General features: G+C 42.3%; 1 protein-coding gene across 1 annotated transcript; it reads right to left on the bottom strand.

The window, feature by feature from the left end:
• Positions 1–1,727: 1,727 nt before the first annotated feature.
• TICAM2 (TIR domain containing adaptor molecule 2) lies at positions 1,728–16,019 on the bottom strand. The gene is made up of 2 exons (XM_075272263.1): positions 15,947–16,019; positions 1,728–2,420 (listed from the first exon to the last, which is right to left on the bottom strand). Exon 2 carries the CDS (start codon positions 2,392–2,394, stop codon positions 1,756–1,758), a length of 639 nt encoding a protein of 212 aa, XP_075128364.1. The 5' UTR covers positions 2,395–2,420; positions 15,947–16,019; the 3' UTR covers positions 1,728–1,755.
• Positions 16,020–22,131: the final 6,112 nt, after the last annotated feature.

Raw genomic sequence — 22,131 nt, forward strand, 5'->3', positions numbered from 1 at the left:
TTTGCAATGATCATTGGGTTAACAAGAATGCAATTAATTTACTTTCTGAGCAATTTTTCCCATAGTATCATCCTTGGTTCCTTTCCTCAGCAGTATGGTGTGACTAAGCTGTGACCTTCCAAATGATAGAGCCTTTTCAGTTTCAACCAGATTGCCAAGGTTTTCTGAACAAATAGGCATAGAGAGACTGACTTCGTATCACATCACAGTGCGGACATGTGACATCAGTAATGAACAGAGAGAGGGCATCACGGTGGCTCAGTGGTTAGCACTGCAGCCTTGCAGTGCTGGAGTCCTGGGTTCGAGTCCCGCCAGGAACAACATCTGCAAGGTGTTTGTATGTTCTCCCCGTGTTTGTGTGGACTTCCTCCCATTCTACAAATACATACTAATAGGGGAAAAAATGTACATTGTGATCCCTATATGGGGCTCACAATCTACATTTAAAAAAAAAAAAAATCAGTAAAGAACAGAGGATGATACTTCAGGAAGGAAACACTTGGTAAGATTATATGCACAGATATACACTTACTGCCCATTACAAATGAGGGTATAAGATAAAACATTATCCTGAAGTGTCCCTTATAAACAGCGGTCCTGGGCTGGAGCAGATAACCTAGGACCACCCAGCTGACAGTAAAGGATCTAATTAGCATATTGAGCGCTGAAACGAATAGAGACAATAGCTTAGGAAAAGTAGGGGCGAGAGAAAAATTTGCAAAGGTGTCGAAATTAGTGAAGTGGTGTCTTTTGAAGGATGCAAAGAGGTGGAGCTGGTTAAAGGAGCGTTCACACTACCGTCAGTGTCCGACAGGTAGTGTCCGCTCCTAGTGTCCGTTCAAAATCTCGCACGGACATTAGGAGCGGACACTAACTGTGTCCGTGACATTTTTCATTCATTTAAATGGCGATCAGGTGCGTTGTTTTACACTCCGTGCCTGTCCTTCACTGTCCGTTCGTAAAGATGTCCGACTTTGCAAGCGGACAGAAAAACCCGACATGTAGGTTTTTTCTGTCCGCTTGAAAAGTCGGACATCTTTACGAACGGACAGTTATGAACAGGCACGGAGTGCAAAAGAACGCACCCGATCGCCATTTAAATGAATGAAAAATGTCACGGACACAGCTAGTGTCCGCTGCTAATATCCGTGCAAGATTTTGAACGGACATTAGCAGTGGACACTACCTGTCGGATAATGACGGTAGTGGGAACGCCCCCTAAAGGTACTCTATAACGCTGCAGATTTGTCCCTGCAAAGTGGATGTCGCATCCACCCACTGCGGTAAAATATGCATAGCCTATGGATATGCTGCAGTTTCCCTATAGGTATAATTGAAACAGAAAATCCTCTGTGGACTTTCTTTGAAAAGCGCTGTGGGAAAAACTGTGATGCGTTGCTGACTCAGTTTTTCCTGCAGCATTTTTTTTGCTGAGGCCTGCAAAACATGAGGTCTTACCCTAAAGGGGTTTTCCAGGCTAAAAATATTGATGACCTATGCTAAAGATGAATCATCAGTGTCAGATTGGGGGGAGTTCAACACTTGGCAGTTGTAGTAACTTGGTCTGGCCACTACACAGAGATCAGCGCTGTTTCCTTTCAGCCCCGTTGCAGTGTATTTATCTGCTGAGAATAGCTGGCATGCCAGATGATCTGATACTGATGACCCATCCTTAGGTCATTAATATCCATAAAACCCCTTTAAGAATAAGACTGCAATATTCTCATTATATCAAATTCTTGAATCCAATGCTATTTATGGGTTTTGATGTTCCATACTTTCCTTTTCAGACTTCCATATGTCATACTGTTTCTTATACAGGCTATCTCGAAAGGTTTTCTCTACTTGTCTTGGGAATTCGGGGTTCCCTTCTTCTAATGCATTAATGAGTCTCAGTGCAAATGGTGTCTTCTCTCTTGGAAGGTAATTGTCTTTTGGTCTCACGGGAATCACAGAGTTATATTTATGCTGCATGTGGATGGAATTGATCAACGTTGCATGAGACTGAAAGTCGCACCAGGTCTCTCTGAGGAAGTTTTCGGTCAGTAACAGTATAGTCCAAGCTGAGCCATTCACTGCATCCTCAAGATTTTTCAGAATTTGTTGTCCTGCAGGCATCTCTGCAAATATAATGCCTGGCTTGATGTTAAATTTATCTTGTAGCATATTCTTCATACGTATTGCTTCTAATTCATCAGTTTCTGCATGCAAGATGACAAACTGATAAAATAGATCCCCATCTTCTGCCTCGGTGAGTGTTGGCTTGTCTTCTGAAGGGGAACGCTCACTAAGTGAGTCTGAGTAGTTTGACTCTTTCGAGATGATTCGCTTTTCACCATTCTCAGTGTCTACTCTCTGATTTCCACATTTGCTGTTTCCCATTGTGGCGTACATTATCAGTGTCAATATTAAGTGGAATTCTGAATGAAAAACATAACAATTTATAGAATTTGCGTATTGTATCATTAAATAGGTAACACATTTTTTATAGATTCATTTTGATGTTGGAACTGTATTTATACTATATTAGCAAATCATACAGCGCAAGCCCCACGTTATGGAAAAGTTTTTTTTGTTGCAGATTTAGCTGCGTTTTTTTAATCCAAAACCAGGAGTAGATTGAGGAGAAGGGAGAAGTAGAAGTGCATCCTAGATATTTCCCATTCCTTCCGTAGCCACTCCTCAGTTTAGCTAAAAAAAAAAAAAAACACAGAAAAATCTGCAACAAAAAAAGCTGCATTTCTGCAACTCGGAGCCTCAGCTTAAGAAGAGTTTCTGTCCCCTGTGGTTTTCCAAAACAGCATCATGTGCATCCTTGGGCTGGTGTTACAGCTTATCCCCATTTAAAGAAGACCTTTCACCCCTCTACCAGCTCCAGTTCTTAGAATCTGTTAGTAAGTGCTTTTTTCTATAGCTCCCATTATTCAGGAGCAATCAATGCTGTTAGTTTTGGTGCCTGATTTGCTACTTGGGCTTTACTGTCAGGAGGGCAGTGTTAGTCAGGAGCAGTAAAGGGGGCATGATTCTGAGCTCCGATCACAAGTGGAAAGTGCCAGACAGGAGCAGGAAAGGAGATGCGATTCAGAACCCCCTTACCTGCTCCTGACTGACACTGTCCACCTGACAGTATAGAGCCTAAATAACATATATTAGGCACCAAAATTAACAGCACTTTTTACTTGGGAATGATGAGGGCTAGAGAAAAAAAAATCCAACTGTGCTGGAATCAGTGGAGCAGCCCCTATTAAATGATGCAAAGAGCTGGACTTGGCAGGGATGGTTAACGGACAGGCGAATTGGGCTAAAATGTCCGCACATGTAGGAAACACAGCAGCGCTCTAGGTCAAGCACAAATCATCCATTTATTTACCCAAGTTCAACAAAGACAATATTCTGGCTCTTCCACGGAGCCACTATGAACTACTTGAGTGCTGTTGTTTCTTCTCTGGTGTTACTTGACCTTTGGTGGCTGTGAAGTCAATCGATGGGAAATATCTGCACCTACATTTTATGAAGTTACTGTACTACTCCTTTAATATTCTTGTGGGGCTGAAATACCAAATAAAACCCATGGAAAGAGGTGGTAGAACTAGATAGATGCCTTCTTCATTGATGCTCCAACTCCCATCTACCATCACTCTCCTGGCAGTTCAGGTCATGGACATTTTTGCTGTGGCTGCTCAGCAATATAAAGATGTTTAGGCAGATGTTACCTGAAGATAACATCAGCTTTAGGTGATTATTACAAGGAGAATTTTCCTGCCATGCATTCATTACCTTGAGATTGTAGTGTACTCTTTTCCTGCTGCTGTTCCCGCACAATGCTGTTGACTATTGTGTTTTATCCTGACCTTGTCTTTGTCTCTAACCATTTTCCTCTCTTGTTGTCCTTCTTCTTACTCTGACCCTTAGCAATGCTTATGGCTATACTCTTGTCTTGTAGTTTTGATTGCCAAATTCTTATTCCCTCTTTGTCTTGACCCTTGGATCTATTCCTGACTATGTTCCCACAGTATCAGCACCATGTGGTCGGTAGGGTGCATGTGCATCACTTTTGTGGGGATGAGATGGCATCAGGATGTACTATGGGAAGAAGGCAGGCTCGTGGATGAAGTATGATGCTCTAGACAATGTTTTGCTGGTAAACTATAGGTCCTAGCATTTATGTGGGTGTTAGTTTGATATATACCACCTACCTGAATATTATTTTAGACAAAGTATACCTGTTTATGGCATTCTTAATGAGAGGATAATTACTCCTACTATACTGCAGAAATTGTCCAGGAATGGTTTGAAGAACACAATCAATAGTTAAAGGTGTTGACTTGCCCTCAAAATTCTCAAATCTCAATCCAAATGAGCAGTTGAGAAATGTGCTAGAAAAGTAATCTAATCTAGTGAAGTCCCTACAAACACTTTCATGACTTAAAGGATCATATGAGGACGTCTTGTTACCAGATACCACAGGACACCTTTAGAAGTTTTGGGGAGTCCTTTTGATAGGTCTGGGTTGTTTTTGCTGAATTAATAGGGGGAGAACTACAAAAGTTTTATGGTTATGACCTAGTTATCTGATCACAGAAAAATGCTTCTTTCTCCACTTATCAGCCATGTTTTCTCTTCCCCTCCCCTGTGCCTCCTGCACTGATCTCTGAGAAATCAGGTTACAAGTATTACCTGAGGTCTATAGAGGGGGAGTAACTGCATACTAGGTAAATGGCCCAGGCAGACAGTGATATTGCTGGTTCAGGTAATTGTTTTACTTTTTCATCCCAGTGCTGGCTTCCCAGCAGCATAACTTGCTAGATTCCCAGTAGCCCTTCTGTAAGATGTCTTCCATGCTACTTGTGCCGTTTCTTAAAGGGATTCTATCATCAAAATTGTATTTTTTATGCCTACCACGTCGGAATAGCCTTAAGAAAGGCTATTCTTCTCCTACCTTTAGATGTCCTCTCTGGGTGGCCATTCGGTAGAAATCCCGGTTTTTGTCGGTATACAAATGAATTTTCTCGCAGCACTGGGGGAGGTCCCCAGCACTGAAACAGCATTGTGGGCGTCCTCAATGCTGTGAGAGAACTCTCCAGTGTTGCCTCCATCTTCATCTGGAACGACCTCTCTTTGCGTTTTCTTCCGGCACTGGCTTCAAACTGCACATGCCTGCCGGCCACAAGAAAATGGCCGCTTACACTTACTGTGTAAGCGGCCATTTTCTTGTGGCTAGTGGGCACACGCAGTTGGCTTTGCCCGAGGCTTGAGGCCTAGAAGTTTTAACCCAGCTCTGGAAGAAGATGCGAAGAGAGGCCGTTCCAGATGAAGATGGAGGTGGCGCTGGAGATTTCTCTCACAGCAATGGGGACACCCCCAGTGCTGCAAGAGAACTCATTTGCATACTGACGAAAACCGGGATTTCTACCGAACGGCGGCCTGGAGAAGACATCTAAAGGTAGGAGAAGAATAGCCTTTCTTAAGGCTATTCCAACGTGGTAGACAGAAAAGATACAATTTTAATGAAATAATCCCTTTAAGAGACAGGGGCAGTGGCGTAACTACCACGGAGGCAGCAGAGGCAGCTGCCACAGGGCCCGGGACATCAGGGGCCCGGTGACAGCTGCTACCGCTGCTATCATTATTCTCGGAGGTCTTTTCGGACCCCCGAGTATAATGATCGGGGCCCTCTGTTGGTGGAATACTTTCCACCAACAGGGGGCCCCGAAGCTGCAGCAACGGCTGAGACACAGGAGCTGCAGGTCTGGCTCCTGTCAGTGCTTCAGGACACTCCCCCTCTCTCCCCCCCCCCCCTCCCTTTCTCTGTCTGTCCTCTGCCCACCAATGAGAGGGCTGAGGAGAGCCCAGGAGGCGGGGCTTATCCCTGCCGAGCTCTTGCCATCCTGCACTCAAGAGGAGAAGAGGAAAAAAGGAAGAAGGAAAATGAAATTAAAGAAAGAAAACAGGTAACAGATACATACTGGGGTTACTATACTTATCAATATCAGGTACACAGGACATACTGGGGTTACTATACTTATTAATATCAGGCATTTAGGGTGATTACTTTTGTTTTAGTAACTCCATGTGCCTCATATTAATAGCAGTTAACCCCATCATGTCCCTCACATTAACCCCTGTGTGCCTCACCATAAGAGTTACTAATATGTGAGACATATGGGGCTAATAATAATGAAGATACTTTATTATTACCTCCATGTCTCTCACATATCAGTAACTCTTATGTGAGGTACACAAGGGTTAATGTGAGGGACATGATGGGGTTAACTGCTATTAATATGAAGCACATGGAGTTACTAAATTGTAATGCACATGACCAGATTTTTTATCCACAATTGTCCTGGTATAGCGGTCAGCGGGTGACGTGACAGTATTTAGTCCTGTAGGGGCCACTATGGGACATAATACTTTGTGCAGTGGCCACTATTGGGTATAATACTGTGTGCAGGGGCCACTATGGGACATAATACTGTGTGCAGGGGCCTCTAAGGGACATAATACTGTGTGCAGGGGCCACTATGGGGCATAATACTGTGTGCAGGGGCCACTATGGGGCATAATAATGTGTGCAGGGGACACTATGGGACATAATACTGTGTGCAGGGGCCTCTAAGGGATATAATACTGTGTGCAGGGTCCACTATTGGGTATAATACGGTGTGCAGGGGCCTCTAAGGGACATAATACTGTGTGCAGGGGCCACTATGGGGCATAATACTGTGTGCAGGGGACACTATGGGGCATAATACTGAGTGAATGGGCCACTATGGGGGATAATACTGTGTGCAGGGGCCTCTAAGGGACATAATACTGTGTGCAGGGGCCACTATGGGGCATAATAATGTGTGCAGGGGACACTATGGGACATAATACTGTGTGCAGGGGCCTCTAAGGGATATAATACTGTGTGCAGGGTCCACTATTGGGTATAATACGGTGTGCAGGGGCCTCTAAGGGACATAATACTGTGTGCAGGGACCACTATGGGGCATAATACTGTGTGCAGGGGACACTATGGGGCATAATACTGTGTGCATGGGCCACTATGGGGGATAATACTGTGTGCAGGGGCCACTATGGGACATAATACTGTGTGCAGGGGCCACTATGGGACATAATACTGTGTGCAGGGTCCACTATTGGGTATAATACGGTGTGCAGGGGCCTCTAAGGGACATAATACTGTGTGCAGGGGCCACTATGGGGCATAATACTGTGTGCAGGGGCCACTATGGGACATAATACTGTGTGCAGGGGACACTATTGGTCATAATAGAGCGCGCAGGAATGCGTAGGAGGGACTCGGTCAAGATCGTCGGGGGGGGGGGGCATGTCAAAAGTTCGCCACGGGGCCCCGCCATTCCTAGTTATGCCACTGGACAGGGGAGCAGGTTCTCATATTCTCTGTGCGCAGTACATGGGAAACATTACAGCAGCTAGTCTATATCTAGCAGTTCAGGGAAAACTGGCAATTAGCAATGGAGTCTAAAGAAGGGAAAACTACTGTAAACGCAGAATACAAATTATATAATGGTCAGGAATGGTGGTACATTCTGAAAGGTGAAACATTAACTCATCATTATCATACAGGTGACTACACTTTTGGACATGTGTCTTGCTATTTTCTAAAGTTTTTAATCGTCTGTGTAAAAAGTATATGGACGTTATGTTCTTGTAGAGCTATAAAGTAATATTTAGGGACTGTAATAGATTTTTAGCACAGATGAGGCTTCTTGAATAAAGCATTTATGAAATTTCAATAAGAATATTCAACAGGAGAGAAATTAGACATTTCCTACAATATTATATGATTCCCTAGTATGTTATTATACTGTTTTCTCTGAAAAATCTTGAAATTGCTTCATTTTGTGAATTATTTTCTTAGGTTTATGATTTTTAATATCTATCTAGAAATTTCTCACAGTGCTTTGTAAACCCTGTTGTTTTCAATGCATTTATAACTAAGGATATACCGTCTGTCTGTACCTGCCATGCAAAAATAATACATGCACACCCTAGCTATGGTTGGCACACCCAATAGTTCAGGTTTTTTGATTTATTTGTCAAATTGTGACATTTAACCTAAAATACCTTTATGGGTAAAAAAACAAAGCAAAACAGTTTTTCGTATAAAAGACCTATTGATCAAGAGTGGGGCAGATTTCCATTCCATTTGTCTTGCTATTCATCTCTGACATCAGTATAAGGAATTGAAACATTTGTGCAAGTATGTGGGTGAATGAGAGATTTTGGCTGCCTGCCCTGACATTCACCGTACAGTCTGTTTACTGCCTACCTATCCTAATGGAGGCTGGCATGACTGCTTTAGGATGTAGACTATGCAAGCTGTGGTATGTAACAGATGTCAGGGTAATAACATGTAAGCTGTATGATCACTACCCGGACTCTGTAGGTGTACAATCATATGATACTAGTCTTATAAACAATGTATACAATTATTTATCTGGATAGTGTGGCATGATCTGTATACTGTATGGTACAATGGTATCTCTGTCTCTCTACAGGAACATGGTCTAGAAAATTAATAAATCATGGACCATTATGTGCAACACATTTATTTCAGTTTTCCATAAATATATGGTTTATCTAGAAAATGTTGCTATGTTATATACTGAAATAGGAGTGATAGGTGGCAATGTGCTGTGAGCTTCTCCCTGTTAGCAAAATAGGGAATCTATTAAAATGTTATTGCATCCTTTAGTTGACACTAGATCTTCTGTATAATCCTATGCACAGTGGGAAGCAGTAAGGAAGCTTAAGGATAAGGGTGCCCATCCTGATATCTCCAAAATGCAAGGCTATGTACTAATAGGAAGAAATATCTATTTGTAAAGACAAGTTCAGAAAATAGTGCAGTAGGTTCATAAAATGTATTTCTAACATTATCTTGAATTGCTTAGAGCATTGTCAATATAGTTTAGGCCCGGTTCACATCTGCTTTCGGTAATCCGTTCAGGGAATCCGCATGGGGACAGACTACCAAACGCACTGTCAAGTGGTGAGAAGTAAAAGCACATGGACCCCATAGACTATAATGTGCTTTCTGTGTGGTCTCTGCATGAGTCATGCGGACAGGAAAGTAGATCATGAAGTACATTTCTGTCTGCATGTGGACACCACGCGGAAAGCACACGGACCCCATTATAGTCTATGAGGTCCATGAGCTTTCATAAGCTCACCGCTTGACAATGTGATCAGTATTCCAAATGCGATCAGTATTCCATTTGGAGGGGACCCCATATGGATTCCCCAAACAGAATACCGAACGTAGATGTGAACCAGGCCTAATGCTGAGCTGGTGTTTCCAGTATGCAGTTGATAGTTCCTAACAAATGTTGTGCAAGAAAAGACTTCTAGTAACAATGTCATGGCTCATTTATGCATATCGGGAGCAAAGATTATCCTGTGTGGTCCAATCCCACCTGAAGCACTACTGTAGCAGGAATCACTCTGGCTACAAGTCTCAATCCACAGGGCAGAACTTATGCGAACAGCATATCAACCAAGCCCTTCAGATAAATCGGTTAGGATCATCAGAATCACACAGTGTTTTCCCCTTGTGAATCAGTGCTGAGATATATATCCAAATTAGCTACGAGGTTGTTGCTGCTTACCTCTTTGGAGCAATGACAAAGACCTTATTGCTCCAAAGAACTAATTTGCATATTGACAAAAAAAGCATGATTTCTCGGCAATGAGGCATCAATTCACAAAGGGGAAACACCATTTGATTCAGGTCACCCTAACCTATCTACCTGTAGGGGTTGATATACTGGGTTCTGGTGAGTGACTCTCTATGTCTAATGTGAATGAAATGGATGCTACGGAAATAGAATAGCACTGCTTCAGTAGCTTCATAGTTATCGATACAGCTAAATGTGCTACATTGTCGCCACTCTGATTCCCCTGTATGGAACTTATGGAAGAGCTTTACAGCTTGCCATATAAAACCTTGTAAAACCTGCTAAATAATAACAAACATTATGTTCATGTAAGCGACCACAGTAAAATGGCTGAACAGACATGCACAGTCGGCTGTGTCCGAAGCCTGATGGCAGAGCCAACTGCGTGTGTGTGAAATTTAGATTCCGAACGCAGGCTTGCCAGAAGAAGACTACATGAACGACGTGGAGAAAAAGTGCGGCTGTAAAAGATGGAGGCATCGCTGGAGAGTCTTCAGGCAGCACAGGGGAGACTCATTTACATACCGTGAAAAAACGGCATATCAACAGAATAGCGGCATGGAGCAGAAATATAAAGGTAGGGGAGAATAGCCTTTCTTAAGGTTATTCCATTGTGTTATTATCTGAAAAAAGGATTCTAATCCATAGAGGTTGCACCTGAACAAAAATTAGGCACATCCTGTCAGTGTCTTTGTGCCTAGGTGCAAATATACACCAGCCTCTAGGGGGCATAGATTTCCTCGCCATTTATGCCAAGGCCATGACCTGGCCACTTTTTGAAAAGTAGCAAAGCGAGTGCAAATCCACCATTTGCAACTAGTTTAGTTGCAAGTGGTCACAAATCAATGATATCCACCAAAAACGTGGGGTAACTGTTAGGATGATGTTTTAATAGGACACACCTTATCCGTATCATGGTTGTCCAGTAATTGGACAAACCATGGAGGGGCTTGGGGCAGCTGTAACATTAAAAAAAAAACCTATTCACCTGTCACTGTCGCTCCTTTGTCCACCGCCACAGTCAGTCTGGTATTTTTTATTTATTTTTTTAAATGTAGATTGTGAGCCCCATATAGGGATAGGGATTAGAGATGAGCGAACGGCGTTCGATCGAATTGGTATTCGATTGAATATCAGGCTGTTCGATATATTCGATTCCAAACGAATAACACGCGGAAAACGCAGTAAAAATTCGTATCACCTCCCACCTTCCCTGGTGCATTTTTTGCACCAATAACTGTGCAGGGGAGGTGGGACAGGAACTACGACAACGTAGGCATTGAAAAAAAATTGGAAAAACCCATTGGCTGCCGAAAACCTGTGACCTCTGATACATAAGAATAGTGTCGGCCATCTTCGTCTCATTTTTGTTTTGGAGTGATAGGGATAGCTTGTTCTCAGTGTGAGAAACATACAGTGAACCTGCCAATTATGCAGCAGGGTAGCAGCAGGGGACGTGGGCAAGGACGTGGATATCCAGCTGGGTATCCAGTCCACAGTCCAGGTACTGGAGAGGGGCTGCCCGCACCCAATTCAGTCATCCTCCTCCTCCTCCAACCCCAGCCCCTTCACCCTAATGTAATTGTTAAAAAACTTTAACTTTTTTTTATTTTAATTAATTTTTCATGGATACCCCCAAGGGCCTGCAAAGCAATTTTTTAGGGCTCTCCCCAAGGGCCTGAAAATTAATGTTTTAGGGCTCACCCCCAAGGGCCTCAAATCTAATTTTTTAGGGGTCAAAAAATAAAACACTGCTGCTGCATGGCTCTAGTCACCCCAAAGGCCAAAAAATAAAACACTGCTGGTGCATAACCCAACTCACCTGAAGGTCAAAAAATCCTACTGTTTAAAGGCTCAACTCACCTCAAGGGCCAAAAACACTGCTGGTGCAAGGCTCAACTTACCTGAAGGGCCAAAAACACTGCTGGTGCAAGGCTCAACTCACCTCAAGGGCCAAAAACACTGCTGCTGCAAGGCTCAACTAACCTCAAGGGCCAAAAATACTGCTGGTGAATTTTGTTCAGTTCCAAAGGACTCTGTGTTTAGATTTGGCTCAGTTGCAGTTCCAGAACATGCCTTCCAAAGGTTCTAAAGGTTTCCTTTAGTGGCTCCATCTCAGCAGGATGATGACGATGATGATGATGATGATGATGATGATGATGAAGCTTTGTTAAATCTGGTGTTGGAAGGGAAAGTGGTTTCTGATCTACAGCTAAAGTACTGGAGCATGTTGTTTGGACTATTTACACCTGATCAGAACCCTGTAGAGGTAGAGTCCCATATTAGAGGACCATTACCGCTAGTAGTAGTTGCAGCCAATTCTCCACCTTTGCGGTCCTCTGAATAAAAGTTTTTGATGCCAAAATGTTATCAATTTCCCAATCACAATCAAGGTCAATGTCTGGGTCCTCACTCCAATCCACTGCATCAATCCCACACAATGAGAGTGATGGTTCTGGAACCACCGTTTTAGGGGCTAACAATTTTAAAGGGGCTAACACTCTGCTGGTGCAAGGCTCAACTCACCCATAGGGCAAAAAACTCTGCTGGTGCAAGGCTGAAGTCACCTCAAGAGCCTCAATCTCTGCTGCTAGCTCAGCCTAAGGGACTGTAACTTAATTTGGAAGGGCTCACGTTAAGGGCCAGAAAAGTGAATTTTTGAAGGTCTTACCACATCACACACACAAACACACATATACAATGACAGTTAAAGGTGGGTACTGTTGGATTTCCCATTGACTTGATGACCCTTTTGAGTCGAATTTGGGTTTCCCCTGAGACGAACGTTTTTTCCCCATAGACTATAATGGGGTTCGATATTCGTTCGAATAGCCGAAAATCAAATATTTCACTGTTCACTCATCTCTAATAGGGATCTTTCCTATCAGTATGTCTTTAGTAGAATGGGAGGAAATCCACACAAATTCCTTGCAGATGTTGCTCCTGATGGGATTTGAACCTAGGAATCCAGCACCACAAGGCTGCAGTGCTAACTACTGAGCCACCGTGTTGCCCCAAGTCAGTTTGGCCTTGTGGTGTGGCTCAGTCCCTGGAAGTCCTGTACCCCATGTGATCGCTGACATCAATCAGTGGCTTTAGTGATCATTAGAGTGGGACCACTGACATCACTCACATAAGTCATCAATCCTTCTCCAGTGATGGCTGAGGTCACTGACCAGTCACATAGGGCTTCCATTTTCTGAGCCACGGTGTGCAACCTAATGGACAGTGGTGGTGACTAATCAAGTGCCAGGCACAGGTATGTTTTTTTGCTTTGTTTTTTCATGTTACACCTACTCCAGGCCTCTCCGTAGTCCCTGAACAACCCCTTTAAGATTCACTGTTTTTGGCACCACCATCATATTTATTTATGGTACTTGCTGAATATGAACAAAAGTCCACTGTGTTCTGTAAGAAGATAATATTGTCCTCTGCCCTTGGAGCAGACTGTTCTCCTGTTAATGCATTCACTGGTTACATAACAATCTATAAATGTAAAAAATATTTACAGCGTATAAGCTGTACTTTCTATTCTAATTAGTATGTTCCATTGACTCATGCTACTGCATGACTGGCTGCGCCTGCTTCTAAACCTTACCTTTATGTAATCCTGTCATTGCATAATATATTAATAAAATCAAACTGCTGTTTTTGCCAATAACAGAGCACTGTACATTCCCACACTATCTGTTTGTCTATTATACAATAAATGCAAATAAAATATTCCATATTGTGCACAATGTCCAGAAAATATATTTTGACGTTTAAAAGGATTGGGCTATGAACAAAATGTAGCAAGAAGTGTTAAGTAGAGCAAATTAAGGTATCAACTACATATATATATATATATATATATATATATATATATATATATATATATATATATATAATTTAGACATATTTCTGTGTGCGAGTACAAGCGTAACATGGCACAGTCTCTACTTTGATTATTGCCTAGGGCTCTATGTTCTCTAAAACCAGTTCTAATCACATGCTGCATATTAGTTAACAATACATGGGTATTTTGGTTAGTGGAAGATACCTTATAGGGTATAACTTACAGATCATGAAGGTAAACTGCTGGAACCAGTATCACTCACAAAAATGGAAACTTTGTTCCCCTGCTTGAAATAAATGTCAGGTCAAACATACAGTCCTATGAAAAAGTTTGGGCACCCCTATTAATCTTAATCATTTTTAGTTCTAAATATTTTGGTGTTTGCAACAGCCATTTCAGTTTGATATATCTAATAACTGATGGACACAGTAATATTTCAGGATTGAAATGAGGTTTATTGTACTAACAGAAAATGCGCAATATGCATTAAACCAAAATTTGACCGGTGCAAAAATATGGGCACCTCAACAGAAAAGTGACATTAATATTTAGTACATCCTCCTTTTGCAAAGATAACAGCCTCTAGTCGCTTCCTGTAGCTTTTAATCAGTTCCTGGATCCTGGATGAAGGTATTTTGGACCATTTCTTTCTACAAAACAATTCAAGTTCAGTTAAGTTTGATGGTCGCCGAACATGGACAGCCGGCTCTCAAATGATCTGAAAACAAAGATTGTTCAACATAGTTGTTCAGGGGAAGGATACAAAACGTTGTCTCAGAGATTTAACCTGTCAGTTTCCACTGTGAGGAACATAGTAAGGAAATGGAAGACCACAGGGACAGTTCTTGTTAAGCCCAGAAGTGGCAGGCCAAGAAAAATATCAGAAAGGCAGAGAAGAAGAATGGTGAGAACAGTCAAGGACAATCCACAGACCACCTCCAAAGAGCTGCAGCATCATCTTGCTGCAGATGGTGTCACTGTGCATCGGTCAACTATACAGCGCACTTTGCACAAATAGAAGCTGTATGGGAGAGTGATGAGAAAGAAGCCGTTTCTGCACGTACGCCACAAATAGAGTTGCCTGAAAAAGCATATAAAAAGGTATGAAAAAGCACATTTGGACAAGGCAGCTTCATTTTGGAAACAAAAATTGAGTTGTTTGGTTATAAAAAAAGGCGTTATGCATGGCGTCCAAAAAGAAACAGCATTCCAAGAAAAACACATGCTACCCACTGTAAAATTTGGTGGAGGTTCCATCATGCTTTGGGGCTGTGTGGCCAATGCCGGCATCGGGAATCTTGTTAAAGTTGAGGGTCGCATGGATTCCACTCAGTATCAGCAGATTCTTGAGAATAATGTTCAAGAATCAGTGACGAAGTTGAAGTTACGCCGGGGATGGATATTTCAGCAAGACAATGATCTAAAACACCGCTCCAAATCCTCAGGCATTCATGCAGAGGAACAATTACAATGTTCTGGAATGGCCATCCCAGTCCCCAGACCTGAATATCATTGAACATCTGTGGGATGATTTGAAGCGGGCTGTCCATGCTCGGCGACCATCTAACTTAACTGAACTTGAATTGTTTGTCCAAAATACCTTCATCCAGGATCCAGGAACTGATTAAAAGCTACAGGAAGCGACTAGAGGCTGTTATCTTTGCAAAAGGAGGATCTACTAAATATTAATGTCACTTTTCTGTTGAGGTGCCCATACTTTTGCACCAGTCAAATTTTGGTTTAATGCATATTGCACATTTTCTGTTAGTACAATAAACCTCATTTCAATCCTGAAATATTACTGTGTCCATCAGTTATTAGATATATCAAACTGAAATGGCTGTTGCAAATACCAAAATATTTAGAACTAAAAATGATTAAGATTAATAGGGGTGCCCAAACTTTTTCATAGGACTGTATATACTGCTGCTCTATTCATTCTCTATGGGACCGCTGAATATACCCTATTACAGCTCTTAGCTATTTTGGGCAGTCCCATAGCATATATAGAAGTCAATGGAGCACCCATACATGTGCGATCATCTGCTGAATTCATTTGGGGGTACAGAGGATTTCTGTTCTCTTGTGAGTCCCAGCAGTCAGATTCCCACTGAATAGCAATTCCCTACTCTATCTATAACCCCCCCCCCCAACCCCCCAATGTATTACAGTTGCACACAAATTTACATATACTACATATACCTTTTAGAATGTTTGATCTGTGCCTATTATATGCGCTCAAATGCCCTGTATTAAATGGGCCTTAAAATACTACTTGTTATTCAGTCTATGTATAGAAGCAATCCTAAAGTAATACTGTAGGACTTCTGTCAGACATCTGAAATGTAATCTTGTATCGTACACATTGTGCACATAATTCTGTTTATCCTTCACTCACCTATACTTCCCCTGTGAGAAAGCAGATTAGCTTGCTTGCAGTTAGTGGTCTGCTTACTCCCACACAACCTGCATTCACAGGCAGCCGGAAGAATAACTACCCACGTGTAAGGAAGTCAGTGTAGAGCTAAGTGCAAACTTGTTGCATTGACTACAATTACACATCATGTGACTAGAAGAGGAAGTTCTCACTAGATGAAACATATTTTCCAAATATTAAAAGAAGTCTACTAGTTTCCATTAACGTAACAGTGGTTACAGGATATGCTTCTCATTTTAAGCCTTATGAACGGAATTTTTTTTTATTTCCTGCATTACAATGTTATAAAAAATGTTACCATAATCTTTTCATTGCCTAAAGCTGGTAATACTCAACTTCAGCCTTGCCCAAATGACGCCAATACCTGCTGATAGACCCCAAGGCTGTCTGACCGTATTTCCAGTTGTCCTAATAATTGGATGACTACAATCAGTGCAAGGCTAATGTACGGCCAAACATATGTGTATACACACACAGTACATATGTCTCTACAGTATATAGATAGATATGGTCTATATATACACATTGTAATAAACAATCATTTAACCCCTTCCCGCCGATGGCATTTTTTGATTTTCGTTTTTCGTTTTTGACTCCCCTCCTTCTAAACCCCATAACTTTTTTATTTCTCCGCTCCCAGAGTCATATGAGGTCTTAATTTTTGCGGGACAATTTTTTCTTCATGATGCCACCATTAATTATTCTATATAATGTACTGGGAAGCAGGAAAAAAATTCTGAATGGGGTGGATTTGAAGAAAAAATGCATTTCTGCGACTTTCTTACAGGCTTTGGTTTTACGGCGTTCACTGTGCAGCCAAAATGACATGTCCCCTGTATTCTGTGTTTCGGTACGGTTCCAGGGATACCAAATTTATATGGTTTTATTTACATTTTGACCCCTAAAAAAAATTCCAAAACGGTGTTATAAATTTTTTTTTCTAAAAGTCGCCATATTCCGACGGCCGTAACTTTTTTATACGTGCGTGTACGGGGATGTATAGGGCGTCTTTTTTTGCGGGGCCGGGTGTACTTTTTAGTTCTACCATTTTCGGGAAATGTTATTGCTTTGATCACTTTTTATTCAAATTTTTATCAGAATTAAAACAGTGAAAAAACGTCGGTTTGGCACTTTTGACTATTTTTCCTGCTACGGCGTTTACCGAACAGGAAAAATATTTTTATAGATTTGTAGAGCGGGCGATTTCGGACGCGGGGATACCTAACATGTATGTGTTTCACAGTTTTTAACTACTTTTATATTTGTTCTAGGGAAAGGGGGGTGATTTGAACTTTTAATACTTTTTATATTTTTTTATATTTTTTTTTACTTTTTTTTTAATTTATTTGTTGCATTTATTAGACCCCCTAGGGGTGTTGAACCCCAGGGGGTCTGATCACTAATGCAATGCATTACAATGTTAATGCATTGCAATGCATTGCAAAAAATCATCATCTCTTTTGCAGGCTGTAAAAGAGAGTTTGCAGACCGGCTGGGAGCCTTTAACAAGGCTCCCGGCTGTCATGGCAACGGGGGTCGGCCCTGGAGCATGCTCCAGGAGCCGGCGATCCCTGCCAAAATGGCGGCGCCCATGCGCCGCCGGGAAAATGGCGCCTCCGGCGCCTTTGACAGCAGCGCCGGAGGGGTTAATGCCTCCGATTGGTCCGGGGACCGATCGGAGGCATCAGAGCCGGTTGTCTACTGCTTAAAGCAGTAGACACCCGGCGGCTATGACGGCCGCCCGGCTCCCGGGCGGTCGCCATAGTTACAGACCCGACATGCGCCGTACTATTACGGCGCATGTCGGGAAGGGGTTAAAGGGATTCTACTGGGCAATAAATATTGATGACCTACATTAAGGATAAGTTATCAAGGTAACATCAATGGGGGTCCGACACCTAAGTCTACCACCAATAAGCTGTTCTCAGCAGCTGATATACGGAAAAAACTGTTGGAATCAGATAGCGCTGTTCTCTCTGTAGTGGCCATGCTGAGTTACTGCAGCTCAGATCCTATACAAGTGAAAGGAAGATGAGCTGCAGTAACTCAGCACAACCACTACACAGAAAACGGATCTATCTGCTTCTGGCTCTGTTCACTGTGCAGCAACTGTGGAGAACAGCTAAGGATAAGTAATCAATATGTTTTGCCAGGAAAACCCCTTCAAAGTACCCACAGGATATACAGGTTGTAAGTGGGTGATAGCTGGGCATCCATTCCAATCACCAGAAGGGGAGTTCCATGCCCACCATATCAATGCGGCTGTAAGGGAATTGCCATTTGAGCAATTCCCTAGTGCTGCTGCTGAAACCTGCGAGGAAGGGAAAGACAGGAACAGTGATCCAACCCCTGCCCCTACCTACTTGCCACAACTGTCCTAATGACAGAAACAACTGAGTGACAGTCCCTTCTCTGAGTAAATGTAAACACTAAATAAGGACAAGACAACACAACATAGAAAAGGAGTCAAGAAGCCAAGGGTCAAAGCCAGAGAGACAAAGCAGTACCAAATCGCAATCCAAAAGAGTAGTCACAAGAAAAGCCAAAGGTCAGAAGTCAGCAAGAACAATACAATAATAGCAAGGAGAAAACTTAGCAAGGACAAAGCCACAGGACAGAGTCTGAATAGCCAGCAAACCTGTATGGGCTGATGACCTGTTTACAGGAAGTCTAGAACCCGTCACAGACTTTATTGGCAGATAGGTTGTCAATCACACAGGTAAGGCTAAGATTAACTTTTTGAGGAGCAGAGGGAAACCAAGATGAAGGAGATTGGTGTGGTGGAAAATCAATTACAGAGGTGAGGAAATAGGACAGTGTTCAGACATTAACAGAAGAATAATAACTGAACACATCTCCTGTGCTTCAGCGCACGAGCGGAAAGTGGTGCAGAGGCCTGAACTGGCAGAGACGTTACAGTGGCAGTTGTCGAGCATGTGCACTGCTGATCCTTGTTCTTGGGGTTTGGGGGAGTCCTGACAGTTTTTCACCTATCCTGTAAAATGCAAAAAGATAAAAAAGAAAAATGTTCTGGTCCTCAAGACTATTGTATCTTAAGAAGCTAATACAATTTTTTACGACACTTTAAGAAACTATTTAATTTGTTTTTGTAGTGCTGGGCATGCAACTATACAACATTATTTAGCTTGTAATGCATTCCACTATAGTGTTTCTTGTGCAATAAAGTGTACAGTTATGTGTAGATGGGCAAATGGGTTAAGATCTTGTACTAGATACTGAAGTCAAGTAGGACCAAGCAAGTGCTGTTTTTACAAAAATAAATGTAATAAATGAAATACTGTAGTATACTATAACATTTACAAAGGCTTCCTTTATATAATACTACACTTTCCTTATGCAAGACTAAAGAAATTCAGCTAATTGTCTTTTTTACTACGCGTCCCTTTTTCCTTTCATCTGAGCACAACCTCATAGATTATTGTACGCCTTGTTCTGTAAGAATTAACAATTAGTCACACTAGTCAATTGTATGGGAATGGAAACCATCACTTGTTGCAGCAAGTAACAATCTTCATTTTCTGTATGGTTAGGCAGGCCTCAGATAAATGTAGGCGCTGGATTTCTGAACTGAGCATAGGTCGGCATGCAGTTCCTTTCTTCTTAGTTCAAGGGTCTTGCAGGGGAAATATGGATGTTAAAGTACAACTTCTTGAAACTAACCTGAACCTAAAGTGGCGTAACTAGGATTGGCGGGACGCCCCATTGTGGACCATCCATGAACAATTCAGAGACCCGAGGAGGATACAAACATAAAAAACACTTACCTCTCCTTGGCTCCAGTGCACTCCTCACTGATGCCTGCCATCTTCAAAGATATTCGGGATGTCATGTGAGCTGGACTTGCATCGCAACACATAAGGACGCAAGCCCGGCCTCCGTGATGTCTTGGACGTCACTAAATAGGCCCGGAGCCTTCCGAAGCCAAGGAGATCTAAGTAACAGTGTATTTTAAGTTCCCTCACCTCTCCTAGCCATCCGATCATTATACTCGGGGGTCTGAAAAGACCCGAGTATAATGATAGCAGCACCACCACCATCTTAAGGCAAAATTGTGCCATTGTCCTTTAATTTAGTTTCACAGACCAATGTTTCTCAACCTTTTCAGGTGAAGTACCCCCTAGTGAAAAAAGTTCCAACCAAGTAGCCCCAAAGTTGCGATTAGTTATAAATGTTAATAAATTAAGATGTCATTACCATATTTGATAATAGCACAACAAGCAGCACTAATTTTCCCATTAAAGTGATGGACACATGGCACAGTGACAGAACTCAAGAGAATGGACTACAGTACGGAAGATGGTGTTTGGGACCATTGGACCCATGACATGTGAAGAAGGCAGTAAAAATGTCTGGACAATGCATGAGCATTTTGCCAAGTCCAGAAGATTTGCCCAATGTTCTGGGATTCCAGAAGGTTACCCCAGGGGAGGCACCCAGAATAATGGCCCTCTCTATGCCAGGGAGCATGCTGTGGGATGGATTCATGGCTCCATGATTTTTCTCATCTCGGAGATAAGCTGTGACATCAGCACTCGGTGCCCATCACAGGGAGGCAGCAAGGAACAGAGCAGTGCGTAATAACTTCATCTCACCGTTTGCTTCCTGCGGTTCCTGTGATGTCAAGGAGTAAGGATGGCACCCACAACTGTCCTTATCGGTCTGATGGGACAATTGCCCTGGGGTCATGCTTGCTGCAGGATGAGATCCATTGTCACAAATAGTATTTGCAAAATTCTAACAATCAGAAGCTTAGAAACAGGCCTTAATTTTTAAAACTGTATATATATATATATATATATATATATATATATATACCATTCACTATGTCAGTCATCTGTTCTTTTAGGGAAAACAGAGTACTGTACATAAGAGTGATTGGTGCATATACCCGTGGTGTTCAGTCAGTTACTTGACTGTACTGCCACCTCCAGGTACTCAATAAATACTACAGCTAGGAGAAAATGTACAGCTCATTCATACAGTATGTCTATTAGGGCACCGCTGGAATAATGCAGAATCATGAGAAATTCCCCCGTAGAAGTAATGTCTTTGTATAAACAGCCTAAAGATTTGGGGAAATTTATAATTTGGGATTATCAGCAGTGCATCTTTGTCACATGGGCTGTTTTTGTACCAAAGATGGATCACTTCCAGGCCAGAAACGCCACGATTCGTGCCACGAGAAAAATCGCGGCGTCTTGCAGTAACTGCAATGTGGATGGGATTCATGTGAGTCCCATGCCCACTGTGCGTTTAAAACCGGAGCGCAAAAACGCTGCGATTTCCAAAATCAACGCAGTTTTGGAAATCACAGTATGTCAATTATATCTACGGAAATGCTGGCAGCTTCCCCTTACATATAATTGTAACAGAATGTCTGTGGAGGAAAACTGTGAACTTTCTGTTCAAAGCGCTGCGGTAAGAACCGCGATGCGTTCCCGCCACGGTTTTTCCCGCAGTGTTTTAGCACTGCATATCGTCCTGTGGGGCCTTAGCCCAAGTCTTTCCCTCTGTCTACCCAGGAATGGGCTATGCAAAAACTCCAAACCTTTTTAGACCAGGTCAAGCCAAATTTGCCTATATTTTTACAGAAAATTTGGGACTGTTGGCAAAGTTTATAGAACACTGTAACCAGACCACATTGTAAGGCCTGGTTCACATCTGCATTTGGTATTCCGCTCGGGAAATCCACTTGGGGAACGGAATACCAAATGCATTGAGGAACAGTGAGCGCTAAAAGCACTCTGACCCCGTGTGTTTTCCTCACGGTCTGCACACGAGTCATACGGAGAGGAAAGTAGTTCATGAAGTACTTTTCCCATAACTCATGCAGTCAGCGCACGGATAGTCTATGGGGTCCGTTTGCTTTCATTATATCAATGTGTTCGGTATTCTGTTCAGGGGGTCCCCAAGCGGCTTTCTCGAACGGAATAGTGAATGCAGATGTGAACCGGGCCCAAAACTGCAAAGAAAAAAAAATTATCTATTATGGTTCTCATGTTTTCTTTCATTTTTACAAAACACATATTGAATCCATAAAAAAAAACAGACTTTATTTTCCATTACTGCAAAAACAAACATGATAGAAGATAGCTTCATGTTGTTTATATTAGTGTTAATGGGAA

This window comes from Leptodactylus fuscus, chromosome 1 (assembly GCF_031893055.1).
Source record: "Leptodactylus fuscus isolate aLepFus1 chromosome 1, aLepFus1.hap2, whole genome shotgun sequence".
Taxonomy (NCBI): Eukaryota; Metazoa; Chordata; class Amphibia; order Anura; family Leptodactylidae; genus Leptodactylus; species Leptodactylus fuscus.